This window comes from Anser cygnoides, chromosome 9 (assembly GCF_040182565.1).
Source record: "Anser cygnoides isolate HZ-2024a breed goose chromosome 9, Taihu_goose_T2T_genome, whole genome shotgun sequence".
NCBI classification, from domain to species: Eukaryota; Metazoa; Chordata; class Aves; order Anseriformes; family Anatidae; genus Anser; species Anser cygnoides.
Genome location: NC_089881.1, coordinates 16,015,832 through 16,037,863, shown reverse-complemented (window position 1 = coordinate 16,037,863; position 22,032 = coordinate 16,015,832). Strand labels below are relative to the sequence as shown.

At 45.8% G+C, this 22,032-nt stretch overlaps 1 protein-coding gene across 14 annotated transcripts in view; it reads left to right on the top strand.

Moving 5' to 3' along the window:
- The window catches only part of LPP (LIM domain containing preferred translocation partner in lipoma), a 336,281-nt gene that overhangs the window by 155,257 nt on the left and 158,992 nt on the right, over nt 1–22,032 (top strand). For all 14 annotated transcript variants that reach the window (XM_067002299.1, XM_067002298.1, XM_067002300.1 and 11 more), the window contains one exon: nt 11,207–11,329. In XM_067002299.1, the coding sequence (XP_066858400.1) occupies nt 11,207–11,329 (123 nt within the window). The remainder of the gene's footprint in view (nt 1–11,206; nt 11,330–22,032) is intronic.

The following is a 22,032-nucleotide window of genomic DNA, read 5'->3' as shown; positions in this document are numbered from 1 at the left end:
GCATGATTTTACATGTTTGCTGCCATTAAATTCTATCTTTGAGGACCATTCCCCACAATTGTATTCTTCCGTTATGATCTGCTGATGAAAATGCAGGATGTTGGTGAGCTCTAATGCACAAAGAACAGGTAAGAAAGAGCATCTGGAAAGCATCACAGAATGTTTTTAGGGCTTTGTTTTTAGTTGTGTGAAAAGTAAAGTAGAAATGTTTGGGAAGGCTGCAGCAGCTCCAAGTGTTGCTCAAGCAAGCGAGCGGGGACTCTGTCAGAGGTGCTGCACAGGCGCCTCTCGTTCAGCAGCCCCGACATACTGCTCCTTCCCTCTCCATCTCATCGTTTCCGCGTCTCTGTTTTGCCATGGAAACAGCCTCATGTCTTGTCGCATCCCAGGTCTAGCTTTCGTCTTCAGCTCAGTTACTCCCCTCGCTCCTGACTTGCTCTCCCCATACCGGGCTCTGCAAATTCACCGTGCTCATGCAATATGGCTCTGTGTTTTCCCAAAAGATGTCACTGCTGGGGTTTGTGCAGGTGTTTGGGTGTCAGCACTTCCCATGGCTGATGGCAGGGCTGCCTGCTGGGAGCAGCATGCAGCAGGTGCTAAAATTGCGTGACCCTCATAAGGAAATGTAGACAGAGGATGTTTTCTGTGCTGAGGTAAATGCCATTTGGCTTCTATGGCTGTATTGGCTCCAAGCAGAAAGAGAGTTAGGAGATATTTTCCTGTGGCCTAATGTGTACTGTAGAAATCATGATTTCTGATGCATATCTGTTTTCAGGCATGAATTTGTGATAAAAACAAACAAACAAAAAACTTTAATTCGTGTATCTGCATGTGGGCATTAGCAGAACAAACCTCAGAGCTCGTCTGGGAAGGACCTGCATACTGAGAAGACTCTTTGCAAGGTTTTATGGTGGTCTCTGGGCAGTGCAGGTTGTGCATTTTTCCGACTTTGTGTAATTCAGGTAGTTTTCCTTCTCCCGAGGTTCTTAGGAAAAGTCTAGAAGGTAGGGTATCCAAACAGGACTTTGTTGTTAAAAAAGAAAGAAAACCTGTGGTTATTCAGCCAAATCAAGTACTAGGCAAACATCTTACAGCCTTGAAGGGAATGGAAATGCAGGCCTAATGGTTTGGAAAAGGAGACAGCCAACTTCTTGAAGGTGAGGACCTTCCTCAGTGTATAAGCCCTGATGGGTCTGCCCAGCTGATGCTTATCTGAGGCTGCTGGTGGGCTGCAACAGGTTGCCCTCCGAGCCAGCACCCATCATCTGCCCTAAGCATGTGTACTGATGCAGAGTCCAGGCTTTCCCATTCTCAGCTTTGAGAGATGTACAGTAAATTTTTTAACTTGACTCAGTTCTGAGAAAGCCAAACCCAGGCCATCCACTTTCATGTAGTTTTATACATCCATTTTCCTGACATCTTGCCAGGCTCTCCGGGAGATTCTTGAATCCTTGCAAACTTTTTGGCATGTACCTCTTCCTATTACAGCAAAACAAGCAAACAAATTCAGAAGTATGTTATATGTTTAACTTCTGCGCTTGGAGCTTATTCAGGCTGTGAAAATTGAATGGCCAATTTTTATTTTATTTTTTATTTTTTGGTGGTGATTTCATAATAGCTTCACAGCCCGTGTTCAGGAATGCTTTCTCAAATTCAGAGAAGCTTGACTGTGTGCTTAAACTTCATTGAAGTTGATAGAACTTCAGCACACGTGTAAAATTAAGCATAAGCTTATGGTGTATACAGTCTTTTTGCAGGTGACACAAGCAGCTGCATATGGGTTTCCAACATGTGATTAAATTCCAAAAGGAGTTTTTAAAAACAGTTTTAGTCAACCTTAATTTTCTGAAATTGGTAGCTTTAACAAAACCTATCTTTTTTGATTAAAATTGCCTGAGACGTGTCCCTTTTTAAAAGCTCTTCATTTAACTGTCACAATATACAGTCTTGTGTGGGATAGAGTTTGTTCATGTAAATTTAATTTCCAGTTAAAGTGGTACAAATACAAAGTGATTTCAGCAGATCTTTGCGAGCACAGCAGCGCCTTCGCTTTCTCCCCTCCATGGATCTGGGGGCCAGGCAGAGCCATTAAACTGCCAGCTGTGTCCCTCTGCCTATTGCACATCACAGCCTCACCCGGTCACCTGGAGAGACCAAAGGTACCCAGGCTCGATCAGCAGACACCAAGAGATGAAGAAGTCTTGGAAGTTGGTTCTAGTATTTAATTACCTGCGCTATTAGGCATAAAGTGAATATCTCTTTTATTTTAGCCAGAATCGGTCTGCCTTCAGCCTCCTGGCTGCTGTATGCTGTTCTGTTTTGCTAGATGGGGCAGCCTTCTGGTATCCGGCATTTTCATTCTGCGAAGCTGGTTAGGTATAGCTGTCGAGCTACTCAGTCTCCTTTATAAGTGAAACCAAGTGAGCTCTGTACGTGTCTCATTGTCAGCTGTTTCTGCTTTTCTGGGGAGTCTCTCAAGTTTTCAAAACGCTGCCTTCCAACCTGGACACAGTATTTCAGCGTCAGCCTTGCCGGAAGTGTTGAAAGAAGAGAAATCACTAATCTTCAGCCTCCCTTGCCTCAGGATTGCACGACACCGGGAAGGAGCTGGCGTTCGGTGTTTCTCCCTCTGGACCATGAGTCCTGGGATGAGGGCTGGCTGGAACGGCTTGCCCACCACTCTAGAGGTGAGCTCCCTGGCTGTTGCATCTCCGGGTGCCGTATTCCAGCGGTGGGGCTTCCAACGCTGGCTCTGGGAGGTGAATTTCCAACATGTGGCTTCCATTCAGATAGCCTTGCGTGGAAAACCATCCAAGATAAACCTTGTCAAAAACGCATTTCTTTTCTTGCCCCTCACTGTTTTCAGCCTGCTCGTGTTTGACGGCGTAGTTCACTTAGAAGTTTCAAAGAGTTTCAGGAGCTGTCACAGTCTTCATGAGGAGGAAACAAAATGGAGTGCAAAAGCCACTCTGCTCCAGGGGAACATGGCAAGAGAGTGTCCTCACCTCCTCTTGTGGCTGCTGGGTTCGCTCAGGCAGCGCCTTGGACAACAGATGTGTGCGTGTAGGCGTGTGTAATTCGTGGCTTGTCAGACACGTCCTGTGCAGTTGGAGGCATCCTCCTCTTCCTTCTTCTCTTACACCAGAAAAGGAAAGAGGAAGATTACGACTTGGCCAGGATGTGGAGGTTAAGGGAGTCTCTGCTCTTGGACATCGCCATGGGATCTTTTATAAACGTAACTTCCATGTAATGTGAGTCAGTGGAAAGGCCGTCCTTTGCTGCAGTGGACACCTAATGAGCTATTTGGTTTCTGTTATTGATTGAACTTTGGAATTGCATTGGGATAATTGGTTACTCTTTGGTTATGGTTCCCATTGGAGGCAGATGATGAAATATCCAATATCTCCTCTTAGTTCTCGTTTTTTCTGCAAGTAGCGATACTCTGTGGGGAACATCAGTTCTGCTAGATGGCTAATTAAATGTTAATTTGTGACAATATTGGAGCAGATTTTAAGTTGGCGGGGGAGTGGGCAAAGAAAGGGGAAACTTTAGCAGTCACCATAATTATCAATAACGAGTCCTAATATTATTGCATTAATTAAAGGAAAAAGTATATATTCCCTGCTGCCATAAAGTTAGTTACAGTCACTGAAAGTCACGCTGGGTCAAAAGGGTTTCATGGCCAACTCTTCTTGCCCTGTGAACAGAGAAGTAGTGCTGTCCTGCAGAAGACATAAAGAAATAATTGATATATTCCACTTTATATTGTATATTCTGCTGATGAAGAAGAACATTTTGCTAATTCAATTTAATTCCCAAGGACGAGTGATTGTAACTCCACCCGGAGAATATTAAATTGCCTTAATGGAAAAATAAACTGGTTTTATTCTCCCCCTTCCCTCCCCATCTTTCCCATTCAGCTTTCAAATAACTTTATGTGCCTCCTTAGTTTATTAATACACTTCTCATCTTGCTGCTGATTTTGCATCTGGTAGCACTTAACACAGACAAGACTTCCAAAGCTTTTGATCAGACATGGTAAGTAAACTATCAGGACTGTCGGCTCTGCTGCTCTGGCAGATGTCAGCTGGTGGGACTCCTCCTCTCCCTTCATCCCTGGACTGTTCCTTATCAAATCCATCCTGTTGCTTTCATGTGCTTGAGGATCTTGGTGTCTCTTCCTTGTGTGCTAGCTGGCTCACAGTGTGAAGATCCTCCTGTTGCCTAAATGGCATGTGCCATTTTGCTGGTTTTGTTTCTTTTTTTAGTGGTGATGCAGTCTTGAAAGCCTTACTTAGCCAATGTTGAAGTCTCCAAGACTTCCTTCCATGAGCAAAAGCAAGTGGTTAGAAACCCAAAAAGGCCTGCTGCAGGTTTGAATGCCCTAAGTAAAGGTGTCTGTGATGCTGGGAGCAGGGGACTGGATAACATCGTCCTGCAGCCGAGCAGGTGGGGCCTGGGGGTGGCAGGCAGCACAGCACCTCTTTGTTGGCATCTCCAGCCTGGGGACACCGACACGTGTGCTTAGGGGCTGCGAGGTGGCTCTTGTTCAGTGCTCTGACCTATGTGCTGCATCCTCTTTCCTCACAGAGTTGCTTTTGGCTGTCCTCAGGGTGGCAATGGGAGGGGAAGTGTTTGACATCTTACTCCCTGGGCTGTACTCATCCAAACTCCAGGGCCAAATTCTCTTCTGTGGTCTTGGGAACAAGTCTGGATAAACCCTGTAAGCTGTGGCAAAAGCTTTTCTCTAGGGTTAGGGGCAGGAGCTGTTCGTAAGGGAACGTAGTTCTGGGCTCTGCCCTGGCATTATTGCTGCCCGTCCACACCGGTGGTATCCTGCCCCTGAGCAGAGCCAAGGTGCTGGGTTTGGGATCGGATCCCCTCTCAGGATGCACAGAGGGCAGAGGCTTGTTAAATGGTGGAGGAAGGGTGAAGTCAGGACGATCCTGCAGTGAAGTTGCAGCTGGCGATTTGATGGCTTGGACTGTGGTTTGTCATCATCTGGCTTGTTTTGTCAGGGCTGGGACAGCAAATGCAGGGAATGAGATGCCCGTTAAGGAGTTGTTTTGGCCCAGTGGATTAGCGTCTTCATCTGGTGGCCAGAAGGAGCTTGTTTGAGTTTCTTACTTGCCCAGCTAGGTGCATCTTCAGCTCCTCGCTTCCAGCCCTCTGCCTGTATTCCCTTTCCAGGGCCGGTATCCAATAAGCTCCTTGGGACAGGGATGTTTCCTGACTATGATATGTGAGCAGAGCCTATCAGACAGATCTCTAGGGAAATATAAAAACTTCAGTGTAATACAGATTCATAATGCCAATGAAGTCTTTGCTCTCCTTCATACATGGGTCCCAGGAGGCTGAGTGCAATTGACTGCATTTTCTGTCATCTCAGCTACAAGGAGGGAAGAAGTGGGTTTCCAGGTGTTGGTCAAAGCCCTGGCACTGAGGCAATAATCAGTTATTAACCTGCAGAGACTGACGTGTTCCCACCACCAGACGGAGTGACTCCAAGGTGGTGACAGCTGGCAGATAGAAAGCACGAGTGGAGGCTCGATGGAAGTGTGAATGTCTATGAAGAGCCAAATCAGATCAGCAAGGGTCAATAGTGAGTGGCCAGGCAGAAATGTAAGAGGGAAGCACAGAGTATTTTTTATATTTTTTCTGAATTATCATGGTAGAGTTTTGGTCCACGTGTTTCTCGAGCTGCTTTTGAAATCCACGTAAACTCATAGCAACCACAGTGTCATGCAGCAAAAGTAGCTCTGCAGCTTAGCAGCTTGTTGTGTGACGAGACACCTCATTTGTGTTGCTTTGAGACCGATACCTTCCAGTTTCTTGCTTTCTTCTTCTATTATCTTTTTTATTTTTTTTATTATTTGTCCTTCTTGTAAGCCTCCTACACAACAGTGAGGTTATAAATTGTTTTTTTAAAGATTTTGCAAGATGTCTCCTAGCAATGCTAACAAATAACTCCTTTTCTCTCCTTGTTCCTTTACCCCAGCTATAAACGGTGTAGTTCTTTACAGCACCGTGTTGCTTCAGAGAGAAAATAAACCCTGAAGGTACCCAGAGCTATTTACATTTTACATGGGCGGAGAATCTGCAAGTGGGACCGTGGCTGCCCCAGACCCATGCCATCAGTCCGGGATGGAGCTGTGCCTGCATCTTAGGAGGGCAGCCCCCTTTACCCTGCAGCATCTCCTGCGGTTTGCTGCTGACGGGAGCTTTGCTGATGGGAGGCATTTGACACGTAGGTTGAACGCTGCTGGGGCAGCAAGGGGCCTGGCACTGCATGGTCATTGGCACCTGAACCCCCTTTTTTAAGTGGGGTGCAGGCAGACCCACCTGCCTCCTTATCTTCAAAAGTGGCCAGAGTTGTAGAAACGTCACTCCGTTAAGTGACAGCTGTGTCAGAGAGACACAAAGCGATACCTTTGAACAGCCCACTTCAAACTCTTGAAGTGTTTTTCTTTGGTCCGGCTAATATTCAGAAACATAAACCAGGTAAAACTATTCTGTGACTTAAAATAGAAAGAGCAGGGGAAAAAATAAATCAAAACCTAACTTCCCTTTGGCTTTTATCCTTGATGTCATCAAAAGACTAAAAAGGATATTTCAGGCCTGGCTTCAGCCTGATGGAACAGCAGGGAAGTTCTTTTCTATTAGATCCGTGATACAATCACGTCTGGTGAAATCACTGCGGTCACATCTGCTGAAATCTTCCATCATTTCAGATTTGTTTCAAAAGACTCAATCTGTCTGTTTTTAAAGGGCAAGACTACTTTTCCAGCCCCTCCTGGAACAGCAATTTTGCATCAATCAAGCATTCGAGACCCTCCTCGCCCCAAATGCTGTAGTCAGCTCTTGTCAGCATGTGTGTGCTTGGTGGGGCAGCTTCTTCGAGCTGTTTTAATTTACATCGGGGAATTTGAAACAAAATGTTTGCACTTGTCTTTAGGCTCAGGGGAGAATAGTCACAGCAGCTCAGCTTCTGGGTGCCTCATTTTTCCTGATATATGCCCTCGAGGATGCATCTTTTTGCCACTGCAGTGGCTTTTTGTGCTTTAGATGGCTTCTGTAACCTTGGAAAGAAGAAATTGTGGGAAATCGTACAGTGAGGGAGATGGGGTAGCAAGGGTGTGTGTCTGAAAAGGATTTTGCCTCTGGCAGTGGTATTGTTGGAGAAAGTGCAAAGCGAGAAAAAAAACAAACCCAAATAGCAGTCTGAAGTGTATCAAGACTGAATCACTTCTTCCTGGTTAGAATTTCTCACAGTCTCTTCTCGTAGGTAGAGTGGATGCCATCAAAACCAAACATCTTTCCCCTCCTCTCCCCCGCCCGCCCCCGGGCTAAAAGAGGGAATGAGAGCCCCATCCGTCCTCCTTTCCCTGTCTGCAGCTGCGTCTGAGCCCAGTGCCTGGGGCCGTGGAGTAGAAAGAGATGCTAGCTCCCTGTGTGGAGAGCCGTTTTGTTTGCTCTGCCTTCCGCCGAGGATTCCCCCTGCCAGCAGAGCGGGGCAGGCAGCAGCAGTGGGCGCAAGCTGGAGGAAGCAGGCGGCCATCAAAGAGCTGCGAGGGATGGAAAGTGGAAGAAAGTTTGGCCAGTGTCAAACGCCGTGGTGTGTCATTGCCAGTCTGGTTCCTTCCCGTCGCCCAAAGGTGCCTGAGCCCGCAGGCAGCTGCCCTGCGCTGCCTCGTCTCTCTGAGCCCCTTGCGAGGAGCTGGCTTGGGCAGACAGCAGGGTGCTTGCATCTCCGCCCTAATTTGGGACGTGTGATAAGAGCAGGTGATCTGGGTTGTACGAAAAGGTGCCCCTAGGGAAATCATCGTGCTTTTTGTATCTCCCAGCTTGGCGAATAGTCTTACGGCCTTTTTTAGCACAGTGAGCTGAACTGTGAGGCCCCGCGTCGCCCTCTGCATCGCGTGTTCTGCACCGCACATCCCGTGGGGCGGTGAGGGGGACCTGTGACACGGGCTTGTGTTGGGTGGTAGGATTAGCAAAATTAAAGCCAGTTTTCATTGGAACAGCGTGGGCTGACAGGGCGCAGGAGTGGATTACTGTCACAGCTGCTCTGAGCTGCACACCAGGAATTCAGGGGCGGCCAAATGGGCCCGGCAGTGAGGCTCTGCTGTTTTTCTCCCTCCTGCCTCGCAGCAGGGACTGAGCCAGGGGATCGGAGTGTAGGCGTTGCAGAAATTCACGTGAGTGGATAGGCTCTGGCATGAGTAATTTGTTGGATTGGGTTGGTTTATGTTTGCTTTTTGTCGAACTCAGGTTGGCCAGGCCAAAGAAAGCATCCTTTTCCCTTTTTAAACCCGTTTTTCCATATACCGCTAGCTGAAGCGGAGGGCGCACAAGTGACTTGTCTGCAACAATGCAGTAAATCCCGACAGAAATAGCAGGAGCAGCTCTTTCTGGTTCCTGTGTTCATATTTGCAACGTCCTGGACTTAACCAGCCTGGGTTCCTCGGAGCAAAGCCCTGTCTGCACTAACCTGTTGTGCCTTGGGAGCTGGTGCTTGCGTTTTGTTCCAGAGCAATATCATAAAACTTTTATAGCAGCGTCATGACGAAGAGCATGAGAGCAGAAATAACTTAACCCTCTCTTACTGAAGTTGTAGAGTTGCAAATTCTTTTCCTGTTTCCACATGAAACAAATCCCTCGATGGAGACTGGAGCGCTATGGGGAGAAAAACGCAGGATTCATGGAGATGGGGTAGAAAGAGCAAGCGGAAACCTGCCTTTGTGAGAATTAACATCTCTCCGGTGTTCTCAAAGTCTAGTCCTTTCCCAACAGGCCCTTCCACACATCGGCAGGATTACTCGTTGGCACTGTCACACTGCATTGTGCTTTAGCATTTGTAGAATTGGGCTCTTAATCTATGTTGATTATATTTTAATTGAATAAATAAATCTTTTGCAGAGCTCAAAATCAATGGAGATGTTTCCATGCTTTTATTTTTATTTTTCTAGGTTTCCTAAGGACATTTAACTTTTACAACCTTACAACTTGTTCTGCAGCATTTGCTAGTCAGCTATTGCATAATTGTTCTGGGGAATGAGAACCTGGGAATAATATGGCACAGAAATGCTAAGAAGCAGAAATAAAATCGGCTGATCTTCTAATCCACTGCCATCCCTCCTCTCCAGGGTCAGCACAGTCGCACAGCCAGGAAACCAAGCAGCCCCTTTGCGGGCCCCAGTTTTATTCCTGGTTCTGCCATTGACCTTCTGCACGATTTACCACCTCAAGTGGTGGCGCCTTGGGTGCCCTCCACATCTTCCTCCCTTTCCAGGCTGGCTTTTGGACACTGAGCTCAAACGTTCTCTGGAGTGGAGCAATCTCAGGTTTTGAGGCTGGGAAGCCTGTGGCTGCCCTGTAGTTATTGTAGGCTGGCAACTGGAGGATGGAGAAAACCAAGCAAGAGCCATGAAGTGTACTAGTAATGGAAAGGAAAGTGGACTTTTTCAGATTTAAAAATCTGGATACCTACAGCTGGCTAGGAGTAACAATCTGGGGTAATTCCTGTCTAAGGTATTTCTTTTTTGAACAATAGTTTGGATGGAAAAACACTGCCTCTATAATAAAAAGAAGCAAGAAAAATGGAGTTTGAAAGTAGTTTCTAACCTGACTTTCAGTCTTTTAAATGATGTGTTCTTGCATAAAGCACCTTGGAGATTCCATTTTCTTGTTAGTCAAGCCAAATTTATTGTAATCCAATAAGATTTAATAATCATTAGGAACTAATGAATGCCTTCGCACGTATAAGCTTGGCAGATCAGAGCCTTCCTGCTTTGCATAGGCTGTCTCTCTTTGACCAACTTGCCATTTATGTGTCGGATTGATGACTGGGGAGTTCTGTAAAACAGGTAATGATCTAGTGCTCCTGAAATGAAATTTAAATAAAACCTATCTGGAGCAGTCAGCGAGCCAAAGGGAAAGGAAAATTTTTGGCTCGGAAAATTGAAGTAACTTGGTGAGAATGAAGGCAAACAGAGCTGGACTGTCTGTGGGGAAGTGCTGGTATGGTCTGAACAGGCATTACAGTTGAAATTAGGTGAGTTGTTGTATAATTCTTTTATATTTTTCTTATTGTAATAGTCAAGCTGCGAGTGTGCTCTTCTGCACTGAGCTCTGTCGTTGCACATACATGGAAAGACTCTGCCTGGGGAATTTGCAGATAAGTCAGACATGGATGGACAGAAGACAAATACTGACTATGACTCAGGTTCAGAAAAGACTTTAAATATGTAAGGCTTTACTTGACTCAAGAACTTCAGCCTCTGTGCATGCCCTAAATGTGGTCTGGCTAGGTGTGTAAGCTCCTGGCATCTCTGTCACACCTGTTGGGGATCCTTTGCAGGCTTTCTTGAACTCATATTCCTGCTAGAGCGAGTGTCCCGACCAGCCTGGTACAAGCAGGGCCAGGCCACTTTGAAAACAAAGATAAAGCGAGGTGCACTGGATCCAAAAGTGTCCTGGCTGTAGGTTGTTGTCTGCTCTGGGCATGGGCATCCCTGAGTAATAGCCCTTCTCCCAAGGACCTTCTTTATGTTACTCCGTGACTGCCTACTGCAAATCATGCCCTTCACCTTGAGTCAGCTAGAAATGGATTGAACTTTTTCACTCCTCCTCAAAGGAGCTTATTTTTTCGATGGAAATTGTAAAGAAGTGTTGAACCGTCCAGGTACAGCTACCACAGATTGATTTAAAATAATAACAGGTGTGCAGGTGGCCGGTCGCTGGCCCCAGTGGCTTGCAGCTATGCTCTGTGTGAGCTTCATCTGGGTTGGGATGTTGCAGAAGAGATATTCTCAGTACCCAGGTGCTCCAAACCCGCACCCAGCTTTGGCTGCCCAGCTGGGCATCCGGTTAAAATACAGCTTCTCCATCTGTGGGGCTTGTCCTGCCTCACCTCGGCAGCAGATTGCGCTCCGAGTTGCATAATCCTCCAAGTCAACTTAACACAATGGGACCATTGTGGGAAACGCAGGAAGAAAAGCCCCAAAGCAGCCTAAATCCTTGTGAGATGGAGGCTTTCTGCTCGGCCCTGGTTCTGGGAGAGAGCTATAGCATTTCAACATGTTTGTCCCTGCAACCCGAGAGTTATTGCCGGGGCATGGTAGTAGCTCCATTTGAGGACAGTAAGAAACCATGCGCTGGGCCAAGTGGTTTGAATAACTGGAACTCTTCTTCTTCCTCCTTTAAGGTGAATCCCGGTGGCAAGACACTAGAGGAGAGGCGGTCCAGCTTAGACGCAGAAATCGACTCCCTGACCAGCATCCTGGCCGACCTAGAGAGCAGCTCTCCTTACAAACCTCGGACTCAACAGGTTAGTGGCGCATTGCGTAAACCGAGCGGGAAGGTGGCCAGAATCGACTGCTGGAGTCAATTTGCTAACCGCTTGGTATTTGTTGCGAGCAGGCATGCCAGCTTGCCCTGATAGCATCCAGATGTGGCTGTCAATGGGAAGAAGGGTGCAGCCGCTCTAAAGGGGGCACCAGTTCAAAAGCTGCAGTACCTCTGAGAGAAGGGCCTCTGATCCCAATTGTTAGTTTGCCGTGGAGATTGTTAGAAAAAAGACTTGTAAAAAAATGGCATTTCATTTGCCCCAACTTTCCGTCAACAAGAGCTTGTGAATTAAAACCTGATCAATTCACAAGTTCTTTTCACTTTTATTTATTTCCCCTCTGTTTTGTTAACTTTTATCTGTCATACTGCCAGAATGATCCAGGTATCTGCATCTCAAGTTGTTTTCTTTTTTTTTTTTTTTTGTCATCTAATCAGTGGCGACAAAGTGTCTTGGATAATAGCTTAGTGTTCAGGGTGGCTGTAGCCCAGCAAGACAGATTGGAATTCCCACTTACTCTGCTGTGTCGAGGTGAGGACTGTTGGAGTGTCAATAGCTCGGCTAATTTTTGTCACTAGTATAGGTAGTGCTTGAATGGAGCTATTTCAGTTCTGGAAAGATGTCATCTGTTTATCACAGGAAAAGGTGAAACCCTAGTGGCACTTTATAAGGGCAATTCATGGGATCTCTAAAATCATCCCAGATGTGTGTGGGCCTATTTGTGCAGCTCCTTCATGCCCTATCTCATGGCTGGTCTCATTTCTTACATGTGCCTGGATCTGTAGGCATGTCTGCAGCTATGTTTGCCTTACCAGTGTGAGCTGTGGCTAAAACCCCTTAAGTCAACAGAATCAAAGGGAAAATTGAGTGACATGGTGCACACCCATTATCCATATAGGCCATCTCTTTAGTTTGTGGCTCTTTTGGTTCTTTTCGTTGTTACATTTGTTTCAAGTAATGCAGGAAGAGTACTTTTGAGAAGAACAAAATCAGTGATACGGGTTTGTTTAGGTTTAAGCTCCTGTTTAAGTATGTGAACTTAGCAAAAGCAGCATTAAATCAGATCTGGCACTTCTGAACAAGACTCCAGCCCAGGTGTCCACCTGCCAGCAGAGCTCTGGTGTCGTGGCCGGTGCCATTTCTGTCCTTTCTGCAGGGACCTCCCAATAAACTCTTCTTTCATTCTAGCTGCATCTACTTGGTGGCTGCGTAAGCTAACAGCCTTACCCTTGTAAACAGTCTCATTTGGGTCAGTCAGTCAAAAACAGCAACGGCACAAACCAGATACAATTTGGCCGTTTTCCCAGTGGAATTTTTGTTTTTTGCAATAAACAAGACAAGTTTTAACAGTGATTGTGCTCAGGCACCATGTCGAATAATCCGTGTTCATTTTGTGATTGTGCAGACCAACCACCTACGAAGGCACAAGGCTATGGGGAGATGCTTTATAGTGTCAAAACCCTGTGAGAGAGTTAACTGAAAGAGATTTATACTTACCCATTTTCCTTGGCAGTGCCTGCAGTCAGCTACAGTGTCTTAGCAGAGACATGCAACTCGTGTAACCACTTCTCTGAGCGTTTGCAGTTTTCTGACAGTACTGCTGACTGCCTCCTGATACTTTTTTCTTGGGGATCTGGCATCGTGCGAACAGATTGGTGTTTTTTTTTTTTTTGCTTTTATTTTGTACCCATACTATTAAAAAAACCTCACGGAGTTCAAATGCAAATTTCTGCAGGTTTATTCGAGTTTCTGGAGTTTGGAAGCCCGACTTTTGGACTCGATCTGACTTTTTAAGCTCATCAGCCCCTAGGATGACACGTGCTGCCAGCTGCACACGCTCCTTCATGGGGATTTGTGCCCGCAGTTCTGGTGGGGGCTCTGCAGATTTGTCCCCCCTTCTCAAAATGTTGGGGTGCTGCTCCCAGCGTGTTACAGTCACTGTGTGATACAGGGGGCAGAAAAGCTGAATTTCATTTCTGGGACCAAAAGCCAACTTTCTGTGTTCAGTTTCTCAGACTTGTCAGTATTCGTTGGTTAACGTAACCACGTCCCATGAAAAGTACAGCTGCAGCAACTTTACCTATAGCTGTTACAAAAACAAAATGCCAGAGTTGAATGTGTCATCTACTGTAATTAAAAAGTACTCAAACAAGTCCTTGAAGGGTGGAACTAGAAGGTAAAGCTTTGATATTTTTCTTTGTTTGATCTGTACTAAGTATTAAAACTGGTGAGTCACTTGATGGTCTTATAGTAGGATAATAGATTAGGCTGCAAATTGTGAGGTACTTACTCAGAACATCAGCGAATTTATTGGATTACACCTTAGCTGACCTTCCAAAATTTACCAGAATAATGGCTGCAGATAGGAAAATAGAGTTACGACTTGTTTTCAGGGAAGATGTTTCTAGTTGTGCTTGTGCGGTTAAAGCATTATAATAATTTTATAAGTATACCTTGCCCTTGGGGGTACTCCTATTCTGGAATAAGAGAAATTTTATTGTTGGGTTTCTTTATTTTCTTTTATCTTTAAAATAGTTTTAAAGCAACATAAACTAAACTGTAAAATAGGCTTCTCATGCTGGAGTAGGAGTGCTGTCAGGATAATGGCAGGTGGTTTACTCAACAAACCCTACCTTCGCTGGCGTACGTTCACAGAGGAGCTGATCTCTTCTGATCCTCGGTACGACTTCAGGATTGCAGTGAGAAACAGTGCAATGGGAGGTGCCTCTGGACAAGAGGGATTTGTACCCTTCTCAGTAGGTTTGGGTAGTCCAAAATACTTTTCAGATCGAGGGAGGCTCCCATCATCCCCAGGCGTTTCTCCTTGGTCTTGAGGCCGTTGTTGAGAGCGTCCTCCGCAGCAGAGGCTCTCTAAGCATCAGTAATTTACTTCATATTGGCCATCAGCCACACGTGGGAGAGAAGCAGCTTTTGGTCACCATCACCTCAGCCCCAAGCTGAGCCCATGACTTGTGAGAGTCTCACTGACTGAGTCACAGGAGCAGCCAAAATTGATTTAAATGCTGTTCTTTTATTCCTTTTGAAATCACATGCACCTAAACCAACAGAAAATTATAACTCTGGGTCATCTTTAGCTGCAACACAGCAGTGTCTAAGGATGCTTTCTGTCACGGGAGCTGGTAGGAGAGGCCATATTTCACAAAATCAGTTGGAATTAGGGTTTTAGAAAGGATCAAACAGCACCTGAGCTTGAGAGGTTTCTGTGTGATCTTCACCAGAGCTGCTGCTTCCAGTGTCGTGGGTGAATCAGAGGAGACTAGCCCGATCTCGAGATTGCTGTGTTTGCAATGGTGTGTTAGTAAATCAGCTAGCCATAGGTATTGTTTGAAGAACTGCAGATGCGTTATGACAAAATGTATTCATATTTTCCTCCTGTTTGGTAAAGTTCAGAAATATTAGTATGATGTATAAAGTACAGAGATCCTCTTGTGTAGCTGCGACGTGTTTTCTGTTTACATATCACACCTCTAAATTACAGTAACCCATTGGAAAGTTCAGAGGCAGAGAACCCGCTGTGCCTTTTAATAGTAAAAGGGGGTTGTATAGACAAGGCATTTAGGTGCCTGAGTTCCGTGGATGGGAGTAGGGGCAATTCCTAAACTGGGTGGAGATAGGGGATTTGGTGGATGCTGTGGTCATCTTACTCTTCTGTTAAAGGGTATTTTCCCCAACTTAGAGGGATTTTTTAAACTGTTCTCTTGAAATCCTAGCATAGGAGATGAGAGCAGCGAGGCCTCAAGCAAAAGAGAAAAAAAAAAAAAAGCCAAATTTCACCCCATAAAATAAATGTTTGCATTTTTTTAAAAGAACAAGAAAACTTTGTGACTCTGGAGAGAAAGCTTCCAGCAGAGGCTCTGAAAATGAAATATTGGAAATAGCAGCATATGAAAGCTCAGGATTTTTTGTCCCTGCTGTGAATTATGTATTGAATGCTGATTGCTTTGTTTGGAATCAGACACCTACCTTCTGAAACTCTTGGGTTTTATCCTGAATTTCGTATAGATTGTCTGTTTGGCAAAATAGGACTTTGTGGGAGGTGTACCAGGTAATAAAATGTACCTGGTCCAATGGTAATTAGGCTTTTTTTAAAAAGCAAATACTGGGTGGCCAAAATTTATAGAGTATTCAAATAGAAGAAAAATTGCTTTGATGGTCACGATCAAATCTACTTGTGTACAGCACTCAGAGGCTGCTTGATCCAGAGGGGCCTGAGCTGGCAATTAGGAGACCTGTTTCGTTCCCAGCTACCACCACTGTAAAAATGACCACAAACGTAGCATTTCTGCTTTGCTTCCTCCCAGAATCTCTTCTGGTTGTGTAGCTTGGCAACTACTTCAACGTGATCTGCCTCCTACCCATGTGTATGGCATCTAGCAAAATGAAACCTTGGTCTGGGTTGAAGGCCTTTAGGTGATGCGGTTGTACAAATAATGAAAAAGAGAACTAAATCCTTCTTTTCATCCAACAGATGGGAAAATGAAGGCAGAGTTAGGTGAGGTATCTTAAAGATTCATGCCTGTATCTCTCTGCCTGTGTATCGTTGCCCCCAGTGCTAGATATCTGCCACTATCCAAAGCTGTCAGCCAAGGCAAGTAATATTTTGAAGGGAAAGAAGCTCATTCTCAGTGTGAGCTCCAGAATAATAAAAAAGTAAATAAAATTAAATTAAAAATCAGTGATACATTTTCATTAAGTTCCAAACATACTGGGAAATAATGTCTTCTAATGACTGGAATTTAAAAGGGATTTAAATGTTTGACAGCATTGGTTGTTATTCCATCACTTCTTTTGACAGCCAGTTGGGGATTACAAAAGCAGTGAAAAGGCAATGGATATATTTTCTTGCAGAGTGATGGAAGAGGATTGAACAGCTATAGGACTGGAAACCACAAAACAAGGCAAAACGCTCGGCACGGAAGACTCTTAGGAGCACTCTTTCATGTGCATTTCTAATTTTAGTGTCCCATTTATATCTGGGCCGGGAATGTGCAGCTAACGGTTCGGGTGTTTTATCTTTGTTTACGCGGAGCTGGATCGCCAGCCATGAATGAAGCTTCCCAGGCAGCAAAGAGCAGAGCATTCCCCAGCATCGGGAAAAAAAGCCCTATGATTGCTCTTGGTGTGGGCTGTGGGATTGGCATATGGGCACTGTAAATAACAGACTGCTAAAGCTCTCTTCAAAAACAGTCCATGCAAATTCCCTAGTCCAGACTCGGAGTCTGATTTCCTTGTTCCTGTTAGTTGACTGAGCCCGGATTGTTAAGGGTTTTGCCAGCACAGTCCGTGGAATATTTGCTACTATTTCAGTTGTCAGGAATGTTCTTCTTTCTTTTAAGAATGAAAATTCAGGGGTTCAAGTAGATTAAGATTAATTTCACAGGTTCTGAATTAATTGCCCCCTCCTGTAGCATTTACGTGACAAAGAGTTCGTGGTTCCTGATTTACAGGGCTCAGTGGGATTTGGCTATTTTAGGTGTTCGGAAAGTTGCTGCGTCTTTTCAGTGTTATTTGGGCTGAAATTTTTGGCTAATCTGCTGTATTCAAAAGTCATCTTTGGGGTAAATAAAAGGGCCAGGCTGCTTTCTGCTAGTCTGAGCACATCTAATCTGTGGGCAGCTGCACCAAGGAGGCTTCTGGTTCCATCTGCACAGGGTGGTAATACGCAGAGAGGCCTTTCCAGTGGCACATTGCTCTGTATTTTTTCACTTGAGGTAGGTGCATTTTGTTTGTTGTGGGCTTTCTGATCTCTTTGGCTGTGGGATGGAAAGCCTCATTTGGAATAAGCCCATTTGAAGCATCCTCTGCCCATCCTAAAATGTCGATGACACTTGAACTGCGTGTACCTTTTAGTAGGACCACGTGCCGTGCAAGGTTTTCCATGAAGGCTGTGAGTTGCCAGCGTTTCCCCACTGACTTGGAGGGCCCATGAGTGGACACAGAGGGACAAAAGTGTCTTGTAGAGGGGTGCCTGAGCTGGTGAGCTCATAGTGGTGTGGCATGGGTCCTGCAGGGCTCATGCAGGCTGACCACGGGGCTGTGTTCAGCAGGCTGTGACACTTCTGCAGTGGTGACAGGGACTGGGAATTGCACAGGCTGTTTTAACAACGGGGTCACCTCAGAGAGCTGCACTCCTGGCTGCAGCACGCCGGCTTTGTACTCTTTGTAAAACCCGTGTAGATTACAGAAGTAGAAAAGGAAGTGTCCCATCTGGAGCCATTTCAGTGGGTTCCTCCCAGCAGGCGAGAAGCAAAGCCTTTACATCCAGGAAACTCTCTTCCTCCCGCGGTTCCCGTCCCCAAAGGCGGTGACAATCCCGCCTCGCGTGGGTGGCGGTGGAGATGGTCCCAAGGTTAAAGCTTTCTAGGAGCGCTGCCGCAGGCGTGCTGGCTGCTAGCGGGGCACGTCTGTCACGCTGTCCCTGCCACGCCTGCGGGCAGAGGAGCGTGCACAAGGCAGGGATGTTCAGCCGCGTACGTGTGAGTTGAGAGGCGTAGCCAACAGATGAGCTCATGGATGTTTGGATTTGGCCTACGTGTACAAGCAGGGGAACCTTCCTGTGTTCATCAGCTCCAGCCGGCGCGTGCAGCGAGCTGACACTGTTCTGATTAGCAGATGCTTGAATTGGTTGCATCTGCTGGTATGTATTAAAGCATAATCCTTTTGATAAGAGCATGTCCGTGAAGGTTTTTAAAGGAAATTTAAAAAGATCCAAGATTATCAGCTCATCACAGATGAACAGGATAAGAGTGACCTTTGCAGGGTATTATTTCTTTCTGTTGTGCTATCATCAGAGTGAAAATAAAACACCACCACTCCTGCTTTTCTTTTTTTCTGGATAACCAAGTTCACAGAAATCTTGGGAAGGTTTGTTTTTCCCTCTTTTTTTTTTTTTTTAATTTCTGCATCCATTTGGGTTTTCTGCCTACGTGCTTGGCTCCACCACCTAGATGACGACTGGTGTTGGATATATTGGACTTTAAAATCTGTGCAGGCATCTCAAACTTGTGTGTGGATAAAGGCAAACATTTACTTTGGGATCAGTGATAAAAAAACAAATAGTACCTCATAATTTGGTCTTTTTTCCTTCTGCATTCGTGATTGTTTTGTTGTGAGTGGTTGAGAGCTGGGCTCTTGCTTTCTAGAGCTGTTCAAGGCCTTCTACCTATTGTTGTGTTTTGTTTTCTATCTTTTTCCCCACAATGGGACCAGGCTGCTGTATACCATCAGCTCAGGAAGCCTGTCATCATTTCCCCATCCTCAGTGTTTGGCACTCGCAGTGGTTTGGCACTCATCTCAAAGGGACCCAGCGCGCTTCACAAGCTGTCCACGTGTCCGGCCAGCAAAGTGCAGCCGCCGCTGGGGCAGAGACCTGCGCTTCGCCGGGCCACTGGCTCTGCTCGCATCCTTACACAGGTCGATGCATCTGAGTGCTTCGGCGGCATTAGATTTACCACTGCGACAGCCCTGTGAAGTACAGAAGCATGCTCTTTCCCAGGTGAGGGAGAGACCGAGGCACTGGGAGATGAGATGACTTGGTTTGTGCAGGGTCACCAGAGGAGCTGAGGGCAGACCGTGGGCTCCCCGCCACCATGTCACTGATTTATCCTCCTCTTGTAGCACGTGTGGATTGAGGGACAGAGAGTACATGGGGACATCTCCTCTCAAGAGGCACAGAGAGGGGTCTCAGGTGTGGGGTGATACATCAGTGTCTCTCTCAGAGTGTGTGAACCGGGCAGAGGCAATAAAAACCCTTAGCTTTCTTCTGTTGGAGGGTGTTGCTTGATACACAGCTACAGTTTTGTGATCTTGCTGCCGTGTCTTGTGAGTAAATCCTGAAGGATTCAAACCCCCAGGCCCAGAAATCTGTAGCCCCCTGGACCTATAGCATCACTGATGTCACCAGCACTTGAGGAGTGGGAAGTTGTTTTCCCCACCTGTGTAATTCTGAAGGAATTTTATGAAGTTGCACTTAGTCCTGTGGCACAAATCAGTGATTTTTTTGCCCTCTGCAAAGAAATAGCTGGCACATTTGGAAATGAAAGCACATGGATTATTTCTTCCCACCATCAATGTCTGTCAATTGGCTCCTCCAGATGTACAAATTGAGTCCAGCATCTGCTTTCAAGGGTCTGAGGGAGGGGTACGTGCATGTAAAAATCAGTGGCTGGGGAGGAGGGAGCAGACCTGTGTCCCTCGGGGAGCTGCGGTGTGGAGCTGGTCCTCCTCACCTCCCCATGGCCCATGGGCTGGCCCCAGGCACACGCAGGGAGCTCCAAGCTCCAAGCCCACTGCGTGTCAACCTGAACTTTTGCTCTTCCAATCTGTACTGTAACCAGGATCCCTGACCTGAAAGGCGGATTGTTTGGCTGATACACACAGATAAGTGCCAAGGCTAATTCTAGGAGAAGGGAAGCAGGAGGGGCGGTCAGGAGAGGTAAGGAAGGAGAACAGGAAGGGTCAGTCTGCTCAAGATGCAAGGCACAAGTCCATAGGAAATGAGGCTTCCTTTGCTCTGCTCTTGATGGTTGCTGTTCCTTTTGTGTTGGCTGTTTCTCCTCTGCACACCCTAGGAACCAGCTGCGTTTCCCTCCCAGTCAGGGAAAGGAAATAGCTCAGAGCCAAGGGAACAGCACAGCAACTTAGAGAAACACCTGCATGGCAATGCATCACTTGGGACTTTGCTCCCACTGTGCCTGCACTGGATGTCTGCCCCAGGCCATTCCCACCACAATGGGAGTGATGATTTTGTGCTTTGTGTGTTACGCCTGCAGCAAGGAGAGCGTTGCCTCGATAGTTGCCTTTCAGCTTAACTCTATCCAGAGACCACCAAAGGGCTGGCACTGATGCTGCTGATGTGAGTTCCTGTTGAGTTGTGCTCTTGAAAAGAGGAGGGCAACTAATTTCTGTGGTTGCAGTTTCTAAATACATTTGAAAGGTGAAGGCTTAAATATTCTAGGGAGCCCTAGCATTTATAGTATGGCCTTTACAAGTTTATCTTGGTTGCTTCCTGGTGCCAGTTTGCGTAAGCTGTTGCAGATTTCGCACATTTATCTTTGTAATGCCTTAAGGAAGGAGAGATTTGATTCTTCTTCTGTTCTACAAATGAAAAGCTGAAGCAGAGCTGATGCACAGAAATGCAGCTCATTGTAAAGGAGGGCTTTGGACATAGATCTGTGACGTTCTGGGGTAGTTCTGTCATTTGCTGGTCTGTCCTGTCCATACAACGGTCTGTCCTACTGGCAAGAGAGGACCTCTCCCTGGAGCCCCTGCTGGCCAGCCCAAAGGCAGAGCAGAGCTGCTCCCAGCCTCCTTTCAGGTAGGGGAAAAAGAGGGCTGCCTGGAAGCAACCAGTGCCCTACAAAAAAAGTAAGAGCTGGCAATGCATTTTCTACATTAGACCCTGCTACCAGTGCATAAATAAACATGATACATTTATGGCCTGAACATATCTCAGGATTGTTGCAAGATGTTCCTAGTTCAAAACCGTTAACCATTAGAGGAAGAGACAGATGTATCTGCGGATAGTTTAAGGGGCTGTGTCTATATTTTCTCTTATTGATCGCCTTTTGCCTTCCTGTCTGGAACCCTTTGAGAGATGACTGTGGTGCTGAGATGCACCGTCTCTGTACATTAAAGCTGCCTAGTCTAAGAAAAAAAAATACACAAAAAACACAACTGAAACCCAGCCCATATCTGAAAGCTATGAATTGATAGATTCTTCAGATAGCTCTTCAAATAACTGTAAATTACTCCAGGCTGTTAGAGTTTCATTGTAAGGAGGTTCCTTCCTTGAGTCAGACTTCTTTGCATCACAGTAAAATGCAATTAGATGACGTACATATTGTGGCTTGGAAGCACTTACCATTTTCTTAGCCTTATGTTGTCAACTTTTGCTCAATAACAGGCTTGTGGACTGTGTCACTGTGCCTGTGTTAGCATATATTATCACCATATGGTGTTTCAATAGTGAATAGGAGACATCTATGAGTATGTAAAAGGATGAAATGGAAAAAATATTACAGCAAGATAAGCCTAACATGCTGCTTCACAGCTGACAGTGAGTACTCTAGCTGCCATTTCTATGGGAAATCAATAACGTGTTGCTCCAATGAGTATTACTGTCTTCTCCTGCAGATTTAAAAACAAAACAACAAAACACCAAGAAACAAACAGACAAAAAAAAAACACAGAAGCAGACCTGGCCAGAAAAAAATGAGATTTTGATGCAGGTGTTAGAAATATTTTTGCCAGTGTTTGCAATCTGAGACTGCCCGAGCAAAATAGTTTGTCTTAGCATGAATTCTTTGCACAGAAAGTAGTAGTTTCTTTTGGATAAGTACAGCAAGAACAAGGGCAGTTTGTGCAGTTTTTATGGCATTATACATGTAAAGACAGGTCGGATTGTTGCAGTCATCTTATCTGGTTGTTAGCATAGCCCAGGTCAGCGACCCTGCTATCTTGTCATAAATAGCACCGGTGTTTATCTTTGGGTTGATGTCAGACCGGGTATCTTGTCCCCTTTGGAATGATTTATAAGAAGTCGATGAGAGGCTGCTGCTGTCCCAAGGAGGGAGCCCTGAAGAACTGCCATCTTGCAGACCAGCAAGCACTCCAGTCTTCCTAGGGGCTCAAGCAATTTTGATTCCCGTTTCCAAAGCCATTAG